This window comes from Centruroides sculpturatus, unplaced genomic scaffold, assembly GCF_000671375.1.
Source record: "Centruroides sculpturatus isolate CEXI.00-Female unplaced genomic scaffold, Cexi_2.0 scaffold577, whole genome shotgun sequence".
NCBI lineage: Eukaryota > Metazoa > Arthropoda > Arachnida > Scorpiones > Buthidae > Centruroides > Centruroides sculpturatus.
In genome coordinates this window covers 468,378-483,113 of record NW_019384834.1, presented here as the reverse complement: position 1 = coordinate 483,113, position 14,736 = coordinate 468,378, and the positions used below count along the sequence as shown (strand labels likewise).

The 14,736-nt window shown below is 36.4% G+C and overlaps 1 protein-coding gene across 1 annotated transcript in view; it reads right to left on the bottom strand.

Annotated features, from left to right (window-relative positions):
- LOC111630187 overlaps positions 1-14,736 on the bottom strand; it is a gene marked incomplete at its 3' end in the record, with an annotated part of 202,614 nt that overhangs the window by 13,180 nt on the left and 174,698 nt on the right. Inside the window, exon 8 of the mRNA XM_023374249.1 lies at positions 6,780-6,850. Within this exon, the coding sequence (XP_023230017.1) occupies positions 6,780-6,850 (71 nt within the window). The remainder of the gene's footprint in view (positions 1-6,779; positions 6,851-14,736) is intronic.

The following is a 14,736-nucleotide window of genomic DNA, read 5'->3' as shown; positions in this document are numbered from 1 at the left end:
TTCCCGACTGGCACGACGTGTTGATTTTGAAGGGCTACGTTGGTAAGCAGCTTGAATCCGTGCNTTTCTCGATAAGGCTGTTCAGACTCCTTAGGCATTGGCACGGTGGACATCTATGTAGTACAGTCTTAATGACTTGGCAGGCTCACAGGATCCAGAAGTCTTCTCTCAGGTTGGTGAGAACCACACTAGTGCCCAGGTGCCCAAGACATAGATGGCAGTCCATGATGAGGAGATGGGTGAATGTGTGTCGGCGATCTAGTAGAATTGGATGAAGTGTGGAAGTGCGGACATCTGCAAATTGCAGACAGCCTCCTACTCTTAGGATTCCATTGGATAGGAACGGGTGGAAGCGGTAAATGGGTAATTTTTCTGATATAAGTGTACTGGAGTTAAGTGCTATTAACTCGTTAGCAAAATATATTTTCTGGACTGATCTGATCCAGTGATCTCTCACTGAGTTCACTTTGTATGCTGAGAGCTCTCTTGCCCAGTGATTATTCTGGGGATGGGTTTTACAAAGTGTAATGAAGCAGAGGATCCAGGCTGTTACTTGAAGGAGGCATGTGTAGCTACTGAAGTGAGTTGCATCTAGCAACTCAATATGGGCTGTAATGTGCAGGGTGACCACATGTTTGCATTCTTCTGGAACACAATCTGATGGTGTAGCGTGGTCATTGGCTGGCCAATATTCTTCTGTTTGTGATAACCATTGGGGACCCTGCCACCAGGATGTGCAACTGCAGAGATGTTTTGCTGTCAGGCCTCAGGACAGGTGATCAGCTGGGTTGTCTGTGCCGGGACAATGACGCCATTGATTTGGGTTAGTGATGCTTTGGATTTCCATCACTTAATTCTGCACAAAGGTCTTCCATCAATTAGGGTGTCCACGGATCCAACCTAAGGTCACCTTGGCATCCAAATGACTGCTCCTTCTTTGGATCTTTGAACCTTCTTTGGACCTTCGACCTTTGAAGATTGGTTTCAGTAGTAACGTATTTTTGTAGGTGACAACCCACTAAGGCTGCAAGTGTTCTAGACAAGATAAGGTAACCCTTTTGATGGGGCTAGATGAGCTTTGCTGCAGAGAAGACATGTAGAGGTGCCTAATGAAAGATTGGTACGAATGTAAATAATGACACCATAGGTACGTTTGCTAGCATCACAGAAGACTTGTTGAAGCCTGTTGTTTGTTGACTTGTTGCTGACATGAATTTTTGTTAAATGTAGGTCTAGACGTGTTGTTTTGATCCATCTTGGTATGGACACAAATGACAAGTGTTGTAGGTCTTCTAACCATTGTTTCCAATGAGTTGAGATATCTGCTGGCAAGACTTCATCCCATTGGAGTCCGTGGAGCCAAGTGTGTTGGAAAATGATTTTTCCTGTAATGGAGATAGATGCAAATAATCCAAGAGCGTCATACAAGCGAGATGATGCGGCAAGTAGCAGGCGTTTCATACTGGGGTGTTCCACAGCATCTGAAACAACATCATTGTAGTCTATGAGAAGTTCATCCTTTAAGGTGTCCCAGTCTACTTCGAGTACTTGTGTTTTCTGAGCGTATGCTATGTTCCTGTCTTCCCACAGCTCCTTCAGCAATACATAATTGGTAGCCAATTTCGTCATGGGAAGGTGGATCTGACCCATCATATCTCTAATGTCCTGATATATTTGTATAACAGTGGGGTCAGTATGGTCTCCTGCTGAGAAGTTGTCCATATATAGACCTTTGTCCAGTATTTGGGCATCTGAGGGATGGCTGATTGTGGAGCTGGCTATGAGTTCCAAGAAGGTGGCCAACAGGAGAAATGGACTGGATGCTAGTCTGAAAGGCAGCCTTTGGAATCGGTAGACAGCCAATTCCTTCATAGTGTGTAGCTGTCCCCTTTCATCTGCAACCACCTTAAACCAGAAGAAGCAGGTGACATCTTGGTCATCAGGGTGCAAGATTAGCTGGAGATAATGTCCTTTTGCCACTAATGCCCTTTTGTGAAGACGAAAGCGGAGTAGTGTTACTATGATGTCCAGCATCAGGTTGGAACCCACTTCCAAGGCATCGTTGAGAGCAGGATGCTCTTTTGCATGAGAAAACACATCGAATACGATACACCATTTGGCAGTATTGTGTTTGGTTCAGATTGCTGTGTGGTGTGGCAGGTAGTAGATCTGTTGTAATTTTGCTTGTTCATCAATCCATTCCACATAACTGTTGGAGTAGTTGAGAATGTGGCAGGTGTACATATTGCTGAATTTGCAATGTAGGGCCTCAAAATGTCACAGAGCAGTTGTGCGGTTTGTATCCTTGAGGAGGATGTTCTGTTTCCAGAGCAGACAAACCTCTGCCCTTCCTCCCTTGATCCAGGAGTGACAGAAGCTATCGAGCAGATGTGCATCGTGGTTGGTCAATGACTTCTCTTCTGACTCTTGGATGCCAAGAGTGTCCAGATCCCACATTGATCATAGTATTGGGTCCAAAGGGGTTGTAATGCTATTAACATGGACTGGGTGAATTGAGATATTAGTCCGGTTGCTGTTCAAAATCCAGCCAAAATGTGAGGGGACTAACATCAGAATGTCATTTATGCAGATGAGGCTTTCAGTTTTGACAAATCGCCAATAAAAGTAGGATCCAATTAGTATTTCAATGGGTAGATCACATGACTCCTGTTGTGGATCTGCAAATTCTAGTGGTAGTATCTCTTTGACTGGATATGCAAACTGTGATACCATCAAATGAGGGAGATACATATTTGAGAATTATGCCACTATTAAGGATATAGTAAATCTGCTGACACAGCTGGATAGAGTGAGTCATACTCGACATATGATGTGTAGGTGCTGGCATCTGATTCAAAGGCTTGAATTGCCAATGGTTCATATCCAATCATGTCCAGTTCTAATGAGTCAATGAGAGGGATGCCAACAAAACTCCTTTGGCTTCACAGATCTAAGACACATCTAACTTGTCTGGCAGTACCTTTCGCTCCATGAATCCAAACTCAAGCTGTCTGTAGATATGTAAAGTTTGAATGTACTGTACATCAATTTTACTCACTGTGGCTTGAGATGTACTAATGGTTGAGGGAACAAAAACTGGAGCGGATGTTGTGAGTTGGGTTGCATGTTGTATCTGTCTGTTAGCTGCGATCATCATATGGGTCTGCTCTGTGTTGGGTTTGTCTCATATATCGAGATATGATGATTGCTGCTACATCGTTGACATGGTTAGTTTTCCTTGTCAGGGGCAGTTATGAGCAGTGTGATTTTGGCCTAGGCACAGAAAATAATGGTTAGTCTCATGCAGTTTCCCTGCACAGTCTCTCAGATTTGTTATAAGTGTGCAGTCAGAACTGAAATGGTGGAAGCCGTTGCAGAAGGCACACAGAGGATGGGAGGATCCTCTCCCTTTGGTGTTTCTTCTTGTAGACTTATACCTTGTCCAGACTGCTAGAGTGGCTGCCATAGCTTGGGGTTCTTCGCTTGTGATAAACTGTTCCTGTGGTCCGTGGATAGTAGCTGCGGTAATAATACAATTTATTTCATTTCCCACAAACTTCAGCAATTGTTCCAGGTCAGACTCACTAGTTCACTATTACTCTTGTGATTGGCATGGACGAGCCATCATTCACACAAGGAATCTGGGAAGGTCCAAAGGATTTTTTGGTATTAGGATGCGCCATAGTGGCTGATGGGCTCTCTCAGGGCTTTCAGAGCATGTACTCTATTCTTGCACTCAACAAAAAGGTTGTTCAATTTGGCAGCTGTAGGACAGATCAGAGGTTGCAGACTCTTTATGTAGTTGATGTGTGCCTGAATTATACAGTTCTTATCTCCGTATTTCTTCAATAGTTTTGGTCTCAGCATATGCCCCTGCAGTTATGGCTATGCCATCTACTAGGTGCTTAGCCTCTCCTTGGAGACATCCTTGAAGAAAGACATACTTCTCAATGTCCGGTATGTTACAATCCTCATCAATAGCTGCTGTAAACTGTTCCCAGAAGTGTTGCCATTTAGCAATTTCACCTTCAAACGATTCAAAAACCAAGGCACGCAATCCAGTGCAAGTGGTCACCTGTGGTTGACTGATAAGGGAAGGGGAGTCTAGACTTATGGGACTTGCCGTAGTCAGGTTGGACGTGGCATTTCTGCAGTCCAGAACTCATTGGACTCTAATTACAGCAAGTCTGGTGGATTCTTCACTCTCTTCATAGGCAGCAGCATTGGTTTTGTATTCCATGTCCTCAAATTTATATTCATGTAATATCTTTAATTCCCTAAGCCATTTGTTCAACACGTTGCGGGACAGTTCAATTTTGTCGGATGGCGTTGAGTCAGAAATGGTGTAGACCTTGCTGATCACATTTGTCATGGACATTCTTACGGTATTGTGGTGGTGTTGGAGCTTGCTCAATTCCTTGTTGGAATTTGAATTCATTCTGTTCAGAGATGTCTCGGTCATATTTCAGTCAATGATGACAGTTGAGTAACAAAATCAGTTCTGCCAATGGAGAAGATGGGGCAATATGGCAGATGAACACATGTGGCAATATAACAGTAAAGACATGTAGCGATGAGCAGAATGACAATGGAGTAGATAATGGTAGTACCAAATAAATTTCTTACCTGTTGACGTCAGTTCTATCCCAATTTCATGTTTGAAGTTATCAATAGTCTCGCTTGTGGAAGCGATGGTATGAGCAGTAATGTCCAAATTAAGGCAGGAAAGTTCTTGATCCTCATTGAGTTTCACTAATCCTGGTCATGGCACCAATATGTTGTGACTATGTGCAATAACACAGACAAAGGGGTGAAGCTGTGAACAATACATTTATTGTCCGTTTGGGATCAGTTACACTGTTAATGGCAGGACAATGGTCCAACTACTCTCTCGTCGCGTGACTGACTACTAACTTTCCTTCTCACTGTTGAGGGGTGTCCTTGTTGTCACATCCCTCACATGAATGTTTAACATTCATAAGGAAATTACTAAAGTGGCTAACATCAGAATCACTTATAGGAGGAATCTAATCTTTGCATTGATCAGAAAATGATAAGGACCCAGTAGAGGAGCACTTCTCATCGGGTGTTTATGCTATTCCTTTGTATGATACTTGTGTAGACTAGTCATTGGTATACATTGGATTCATGGCTAGGTTCCTTGGGATCAGACTAAAGGAATATGTACTATACATGATGTTAGTAAGAAGTTCTCCAATATGGCTTTGGCAGCAAATTTTTTTGGATGGTGACGTGAGGGTGGATTTTCAAGGTGTATGTGGGGGGACCCAGAAAAAAAAAACCAGATTATTGTATAAAAACTTTATTTCTTAACTTTTCTACAAAATTTTTTCAGCCACCTTCAAAGTACTCTCCATTAGATACAATGCACTTGTCAAGTCTTTTCCCCACTGTCTGAAGCATCTCTGGATCTCTTCAAACTTGATATTGTCCAGTGCCCTTAGAGAAGCTGTTTTTACCACCTCCACATCATCAAAATGCTTCCCTTTTAGAATTTTCTTCATTCTCGAAAACAGAAAAAGTCACACAGGGCTAGGTCTGGTGAATACAAAGGGTGGGGAACGACAGGCCATCCCCGAAAGGCCAAACAGTGGGTCACTCATAAGGCTGTGTGTGCGGGAGGGTGTTGTCTTGATGAAGGAACCAGTCACCTGATTGCCAAAGTTCCAGACGTTTCCTTTGCAGACATCTTTAAACTTTAAACTCTTGCAGACATCTTTAAACTTTTTTGGCAGATTTTTTCAACTTTTTCATCATTTTGAGATGTTGAAGGACACCCAGAACTTCGCAGGCGGAACAAAATAACAGTAAGAGAAACACAACACTATTCTCAAACGTAAACCTACAAACTGATACCATCTGCACAGCTGTTTTGTGAAGGTCTCTACTAACCCCATCTAACGGGAGAACTCTCTACTACGTCTATGAATGGCAGCGTGCTCTCAGTTTGGTTTTTTTTTTTTTTTTGGGGTTCCCCCTCATATATCTACTACATTGGACTTCAGATCCCGTTTATTTGAGATATTTAGAGATTTTGTTAGGAACCAGAAGACAGTCAATTTTAGAGAGATGTAAATGTCTCTATAGCATGGAGAGCATGCTACAAACTTTCCTAGGATTTCTGTTCTATGTAGATACTATTATACTCCTTGCCTTCAGGCAATTTAAGTTAAAGTTGTAATATTTATATTTTTAAAGTTAAAAAATGCAATTTTTAATTTCCTGTTTGTTAAATTTCTGTGTGTTAGGTTAGTACACTGTACCAATGTGCATGTGCAAGATTCAAACCACTTTAAATCTTTATATTTAAATGTGTTCGATTTCTTAATGTTATTCTGTTCAGTATTCAGTAAGATATACCTGATGATGATTGTTAGAAATTGACAAAAAACATTTGTATCATTAAATTAAATAATTTTAATCCTTTTCCTGATTTTGGGTATATTTGTGTGTTTTGCATTGTTTTATTGTTTTATTTTCAATAATTCAATTTTCTTGTCCTATTATTTGGTTATTTATTTCATTATTTTTGGTGATAGTTTTGATAACTGATCATTAAAAAATAATAACGTTAAAGAATATTTTCTACAACAAATGTACAAACACTGATTTTCAAAAGAATCCACTTCATTATATTTAATTGTTGGAGAATTATCAATCTTATGCAATGTTAAATAATTTAATTACTAAAATGCATTATTATTTACATTACAATTTTTATAGTAATAAAAGTTTATTAAGGTTTTTGTAGAAAATACCTTATGTAGATATAAAACTAAATCTCTCAAAGTAGCATAAACCATCTTCCAACCACGCTTTCCAAGTGGAGCTATTAAAAAAAATTTTAATTAAAAAATCTATTAATCTATTACTACTAGTACTACTGCTACTATAACAAAAATAATATAATGCTGACAAAAAGTATATACTGTACATTGAAAACAAAAATATAAAAACATCTAACTACAAACAAAAATTGTAATACTAAAAAGTTAACTAAATAATTATCTGAACTCTAAAATTTAAATACTGTATACAACAGAAATTTGGAAAGTTTATAATTATTGGAGTTCATTATCAATCTATTAAATTGTATTAAAAAATTATTGAAACAAATTTAAAATAACTGTAACTCTCATGATACATAATGACGTAAATTTACATAGAGAGTGTACTAATGTTACATAATGTAGAACATATGTTAAAATTGTAAGAAATTATACTTTAAACTTTAAATTTTATTATTCTTCAAGTCGATTGCAAATCCACATCTAAGAGTTCACAGTCATTTTCAAAAAAGAATCCCCCTAGACAGAAAACTGAAGTGCACAAAACTAAAATAGTGCAGTACAGAAACAATAATAAAGCATGCAATGAAGATGATTGAGCATATGAAAGAATTAAGAAGAAACTGAAATCATAGACAAAAATTAACATCTAATTAGTATTTCTAAAGACTTACAAAATTAAGCATGTTGTAACAAAAAGAAAAAAACATCAACAAAAAGTTGGAAGAAGAATGGAGTCAAATGACAGTTAAGAATATAGTTTGGTATTTAATTTTAAAAATGTTTTAAGTGTGAAATATTCAAATAATACTAAAAAATGTATTTTGATTTTTATTACTCTGTTCAAAAAAATTCAGAAATAGTGTATAGTAATAGTATTATATACTTAATTTTTTTATTTTGAATATTAAAAAATAGATTATAATTCATCTTCATTACAATAGCTTGACAATATCATCTTTACAGGTTCAAATAAGAATCCTACTTTGATAAAATAATCAAGTCAGTAGTATCTGTACAATTTTCATAGTTTTTCTAGAAGTGGTTATATAATTAAACTTTAATATACTGTTTAAATACTGAAGCTAGTGTACCTTCTTGGATATCTTTCTTCTTCTTCTTGTCAAAATATATTATTAATGTGTATCTTCATTTACTAATACGAATCAACAGAAATCTTCACTGTCCTCAATGTTTTATAGTATGGTGGAATGCCATATTCCGTGTATATTTTTTTATTTTATTTTATTTTATTTTTTTATATTGTTATATTTTCTCTCTCAATTCTATCTATTCCTCTTTATTCTTTGTTTCTTTTGTTTCCCTGCTTCTAGAACATTCTTACCCAACCTACTTCCAAGGGTGAGAGTGTAGGCAATGAACAATATGGAGAAGAGAGCTCTGAGGGCAAAATCCAAGTGGTTAGGACACTTTTTAGCAAGGCACTGAAGAAGTAAGATGTGTTCAAGATGAGCTCCAGGTCATTAGGGCAGTATCAGGAGTGATAGAGTGCGACCTTAGATATAGGAGGTTAGCACATATAAAATAGGATCAAAATCAGAATTGGAGTGTGGGAAACCCTTCAGAAGCAACCTCAAAGTTATTTGGGAAAATGAGAGAATTAGGAGAATATTTTGGAAGGACATTGTGATTGGATTCAAGTTGCCTCATTGAAAGACATGTGGGTATCCTCTTTCCTAAAAATTCTTCTTTCCCTCCTTAATCTTGCTCTATCTACCTGTTTTCTGTATTTAGTATTAATTAGTTTAAGGATTTAGATTTAAGTTAATTATATATGCGATAAAAGTTCTCCCTTTTTTGTATGTGCTGCAAGTGTAATATATGTAATCCCTGTGTTGTGGTGATACGATTTTGTAACGTAAGATACAACCGTGTAAAGGAAGACAACATTGGGGAACTGTACCAGAGTTGGGACCTGGAGTTTTGTTTTTTCTGTTCAGACATGGAATAAAGTTCTTTTGTTCTTTTGCACTATACCTTTATTATTATTCCAGTCATGCTGAATACCACAATAGATTCCTTTCATCATCTACTGACTGACATCCAATTTATAAAAAGGTGTTACATTAACGTTTATCTATGTGCAAAAGAAATTTTTCCAGTATTGCATGAATACATACATAAGGTATATTAGTTCCACTGAGATGTTTACAGTAAAATAAATTTGTTCAAATACAGGACTTGTGCAATAATTTCGAGGCAATACATAAATTTTCCAATCTGTCCTGAGAATAAGGATAATGAAAAAAAATCATTATAAAAAGATTTGATGTAATTTACAAAGAATCATGAGATAGTCTATGTTGGGTTTACATAGGAATTCAGTCAAGGCTACCATGTAAAAACAAAAGTTTAATTCAAAATTCTCATTACAATTGTAAATAACTGTAACAAAAGTTCTGAAGTTAATGGTTATGCACTTTGAAACTATATGATACACTCTACACTTGAGCAGAAAGACTAGTTGGCATGTAGTTTATGCCATAACTTTTGCAGATTTAACATAGAAAAGAAGAACATCCGAATTCTGTTACTCATCTTGTTAGGTATATTAAATACTTGGATTGGATGTCACGCCAACAGTTGTGTTAATTCAATTAGAAACTTCAGATTAGGAGGCATTAAAGAGAATTAAAAGGAATATTTTAATCTTGCAAGTGCTTTCAACGTAAATATATACATCGTCCTCAGGCAATTCAAAATCAAAAAGAAACATAACTATTAACTTCAGAGCAAAAAACAAACATAACTATTAACTTCCTTTGTGCCTGCGAGGTGCTTTGAAACAAATGGAGAAATCTCTCCTCTTGAAATGTAACAAAAGTTAAATCCACAATTCCTTAACCTATATTAAAACTACAAAAGAATGGAATAAGAGAGAGGGAAGAGAAATGATAAGGATTATATGGAAAAGGTACCTCAAAGCCCAAATTGTAATAATGCTGTAATATTTTTGTATTGAAAAACAAGAATGGTATGATCTTGGGTGATCCTTTCTTTCATCAGTGAAGCTTTGTACAATCTTTGGGATTGCTATGACTTCTTTGGGATTGCTATGAAATCTTCCTATCCCTTTCACTTATTAAAAATAGCTTCCTCAATCATCTTTCTACATACACACACAAAAATATCCATTTTCTTCTGTCCACCTGTTATACTATACACTTCCTCTCTCTGCTCCCACTGAGTTTATTGCCCCTCTAGGCAATAAAGTAAATAGCAACCAGAAACAAAGATAAAGTTCTAGAAATATTCAAAACAACAACTATATCTAAATATATTTACAAGTAATAGATGGCAGCAATTATCACAGGATCTCTGATTGTAAAAGATAAAAACCAATATTGCATAAATTAATACAAAAACAGTCAGCTTTATTTTGTTATAATACTTGTTAAAAACAACTGCTTTCAGTGACAGTACAAAGATGTAGATGATTGAGAGTGGTGTTATAGATAGCATGCAGCATACTCGATATTGTTAGACTTGATGTTGCTTGTCAGAGATTAGTAAAAACTGGTTAGACTTGTGTAACTGGTTATATAACAAAGAATACACAAAGATTACACTGTCTTGACTCACGGAAGATCAGTGCTAAAAAAGAGGAGAGTGAAATGAGGTCACTGTCTCTAACAGCTCCCAGAAAGGTCAACAGCGCCACTGTGGTGTTCGTATGGATGAGACAGTATGATCCACAGATGAAACACACAGAAAGGAACTTGCGACAACTACTAGAATATACACTTCCTTTTATTTCTCTACGAATAAGTTCAGTTTTATAAGGAATCCCAACTGATTTGTAAGAAATTTTTACAATATGAGGTGTATTAAACAGAAAACCTTTTGTTTCACAACAAAACACGATCGTAAAAATATCTGGGCATGTAACAATTAATCTTCTATAACCACATAACTAAAACCTAACTTAAGGCTAACTTAATAGTAAGGAAATGACAAGGGAGATAGGACAGCGGGAAGGTAGAAGAAATGAAGGGGTTGTGAAGATGTATAGCGCGGACAGGAAAACACAGACACGTTTTTCCAATGAAACAAGTTTAATTTCGCGCTAACATTAATATATTTACAAAATGAGTTCGGATTCCCGCTGTTACTTACAAACGTTCCAAAATCCCGAGCGACCGGATATACCAATATACTGGTAGTTACTTTTCCGATAACTATCTCTTGACAAAAGTAGTTGCGCGCGGAAACTTAAACTAACTTAAAACTAAAATAAACTAGGAGATAGAAAAGATAGAAAGGGGAAATAAGATGAATTAAAGGACAGAGGGTACCCGAATTTCCTGGTAGTTCTCTACAGTTCCTCGTCTCGGCTGTTCTTCCTTTTAGAACCGTTTCGGTCCGTTTCGGCGTTGTCTTATAATCGTCGACTAAATTCTTCTATCAATGCGCTTCTTACGGCCTCTTTCTGCAGCGCTCCTCCGACCTTTTGTTCCAGAGCCTTCTGCCACACGTCTCTCTCTCTCCGAGTCCGGCCTAAGAGTGCCTAAAAACCCTTTGTTTTCCTCGCTCGCAGACCCGTTTTCGTCTTTTGTCTAAGGCTACCCCCTGATGGGTTAGGGGTGAGGCGAATTCTTGGAAATCCGAGACAAAGGAACAAAGAAATCGGAAGGAAGGAAAGTTCTAGAGTTTAAATTAAACTAAAACTATACGTACTAATAATAATAATAATAATATTAATAAAAGAAAAACAGGCGTGTAGCCACAGGGTAACTTCACCCGGGCCTTTCCTTTCTTTCAGTTGATATGCTCTTTGGGTAGGATTTTTCTTCAACAACGATGGCTCTCGCTTTCACTATTCTTAATTCTCTTTTCTTTCTGGAAGTTCTCAAATATGCCAGTTGTCCTATCTTTAATCATGGCGATTCCACTTCCTTAGGATGATTTTCGACCTATTTGGAGTCGTCCGCAAGCCTATTATTTGAACGTGATTCCTCCTCAGTCCCTTACCTGACTATCACAAAAATTCTTTTTGTCCTCACTACAAAGTCATACTCGGAGCTCCGTTTGACATGTCTGACCCTCTCCGTGTCTTGTCGAAAAAGTAACTCATCTCCCAGCTGTTTCTCCCCAGGCCACCTCACCTGCTATTGTCTTTACCGATTCTCCAAATGGCTAATCCTACCCAAAGGCAATAACGGTTGTCTTGGAAGGTTTTAGAAAGGATAGACAAAGGGATTAAAGAAAAGTGCGAAAATAAAATAGAATTATAAACTATATACAATTACAAATACATATATACAATATGGCCGACGGCCACACCACCAACCTTTTATTATGTAACAGAAAAATGTTTACAAAACATCACCACAACACAATGCATTGTATGTAATGATGTAGTATAGCATTTAACAATAATTTCAATCGTTGATTCCAACAGGTATCACCATTTTAAAACTCATTTTTGCTTATACAGTAATACCCCGAACTTACGCGATAGGTGGGACCGAGCGATAACCGCGTAAGTCGAATTCGCCTAAGTCAGGGTATAATTTCGCAATTTGTGTAAAATCCAAGTCAGATGTATGTAAGCTAATAAATGTTCTCGTTAATCTTATCTCGCCTTTTGATTCATTCATGGTTGCAAGAAATCACCACATAGAGTCTCTCAAGTCTCTGTAGACATAACAAACACAAATAAATAACACAAAATAAATTGTAGCTATGTGTCAATTCCGCATGACACGTCCGAACATGTAAGATGAACAATAGTGTGGGGGGAATGAGTAATCAAAAGTTGCCTGGCACTCAAACAAAAGACGAATCGACGAGATTTGAAAATCACGTAACTCCGGGTTTGCGTAAGTCGGGGTAGCGTAAGTCGAGGTATTACTGTACAGTTCACCAATGTCATGCATAGCTGCTGGATACATTTCATACACTGATGAACAATGCAGTCCTGTTCCACTCTGATACCATGTATGCCCAGAAATGAGCTGTTATGCCATTCTGCTGATATTAAACCTGCTATAGTTCTAATGGCAAGTCATCAAGCCATTTATTTACAATTGTGTGTAGGATATTAAGATAGCAGTCACTAGTCCTGGTGCCATCAAAGAATATGGGACTAAAACTTGTTCACTCTGGATACCATACCAGACATTTAGTGTAAACATATTTGGTATTATACATTTTGTGTGCATAATGAAGTAAACTATGTCTGGTAGTGTCCATTATGACATTAAAAACTTCATTCCAGGAAAAGAATGTCTTGGCAGTCCACAAAATATGTTGATATGATAAGCTGTTTAATTTATTATAGCTGCATTTATTGGACTAATTAATTTAATCTCAAACAGTTGAAGTTTGTCCTGGCATAAATTTAACAACATGTTGTATCAGTTAAATTGCTGTTCATCATTCTCTGCATGTTGTGCCAGTAACAGATAATTAAATGGATGCTATTGTTGTTTATATATGGCAATGTGACTCACAGGCAATTTTTTGAGAGAAATGCTTCCTGACAGGACTTTCTATGAGAAATTGGTCCCATATTTAGGCATTACAATATGAAGTAATGAATCTCTATGAAATGTCTATGAAATCCAGAAATCTCTATGAGACCAACCTACTAGCAGTATTCAGTGGTCTTATCCACTCAACTGCTGGTGGGCATTGAATAGGTGCATGCCATAGCAATGCAAACTTCAATGTATTTGTGACTTCTGCTGTCCACAATGTCTTGTTGCTTCAAATAGACTCATATGTAGATATGCTTGAGAGTATGCCTAAACTTCAACATCAACCTGAACTATAATTCCCAACTGTACTACAAGTTTGCATCAAGTGGCATATTACATTCAGAATCAATGTATGGACAAGTCTTGTTTTATTTATTTTACTCTAAAGATTGCAGTGGATATAGTTATGCAATGCTAGAAAGATTTATTTTGAGTCTGGATAACCAGTCAGCTGTGCATCTCGATAATCTGAAACAACACCATTGTTGCATGACATTTTCTGGTTTTATTAATAATTTTTAAATTTGTAATATTTCACTTAAAAATTGTTGTAGATCTGATCTGTTTTTTGCCTTTTATCATTCACATATCATGCTTTACGATTGTTTACTTCAAAATATTAGGTACATTTAAAAAAATTATAAAATTCGAGAATTCAAAAAAAAAAAAGAAATTTTAATAAACATCCAATTAATCTGCTGTATATGTTAGATAGATAAGTCTATATTCACACAAATAAAAAAACTGCAGCTTTCTAAATTGATATAGAGAAATAATACGACCTGTAGATTATAACGCCAATCAGCATGGAAGGGGGGTGATGGTTATTCTAAATTTAGATCAATACACTTTTTAGTATTGATGATGTATATTTGATTCTATTTATATTATTTACACTATTGTACTAACAGTGGTATATATCAAGCGATTATTATTTTATTATATTAACGATTATATGTGTATTTCTTATGTATTACAAAAGTTCCATGATAACCAGAAGTACTTTGTTTTTTAAAAGATTTATGGCTTGATGGTTTAGAAAACATGCTTGTTTGTTAAAGAGGATAAATATACATAAAAATTTACTAAATTCAAGCTAAAAATAGATGAGAATACAGTAGAGCGTCGTTTATTTGAATCAATTGGGGACTGGGGTGGTTCAGATAACTTATTTTTCGGATAACGAATCATGTACGAAAAAATATATTAATTTATCCCATGTTGAAATTTCTCTCCATTGCATGTCGCTTTGCGTTGAATTTTCGTCGATGTTAAGCCTAACGAAGACTATTGTATCGTTAAAAATTATTTTTTTTATTTTGTACAAACAAAATAAATTTATTGAAAAATATAAAAACAATAAAAAATTATACTTGAGATGTTAATTTAGTATCAAAAACGTAAAATATTTGAGTAGCCCAAGA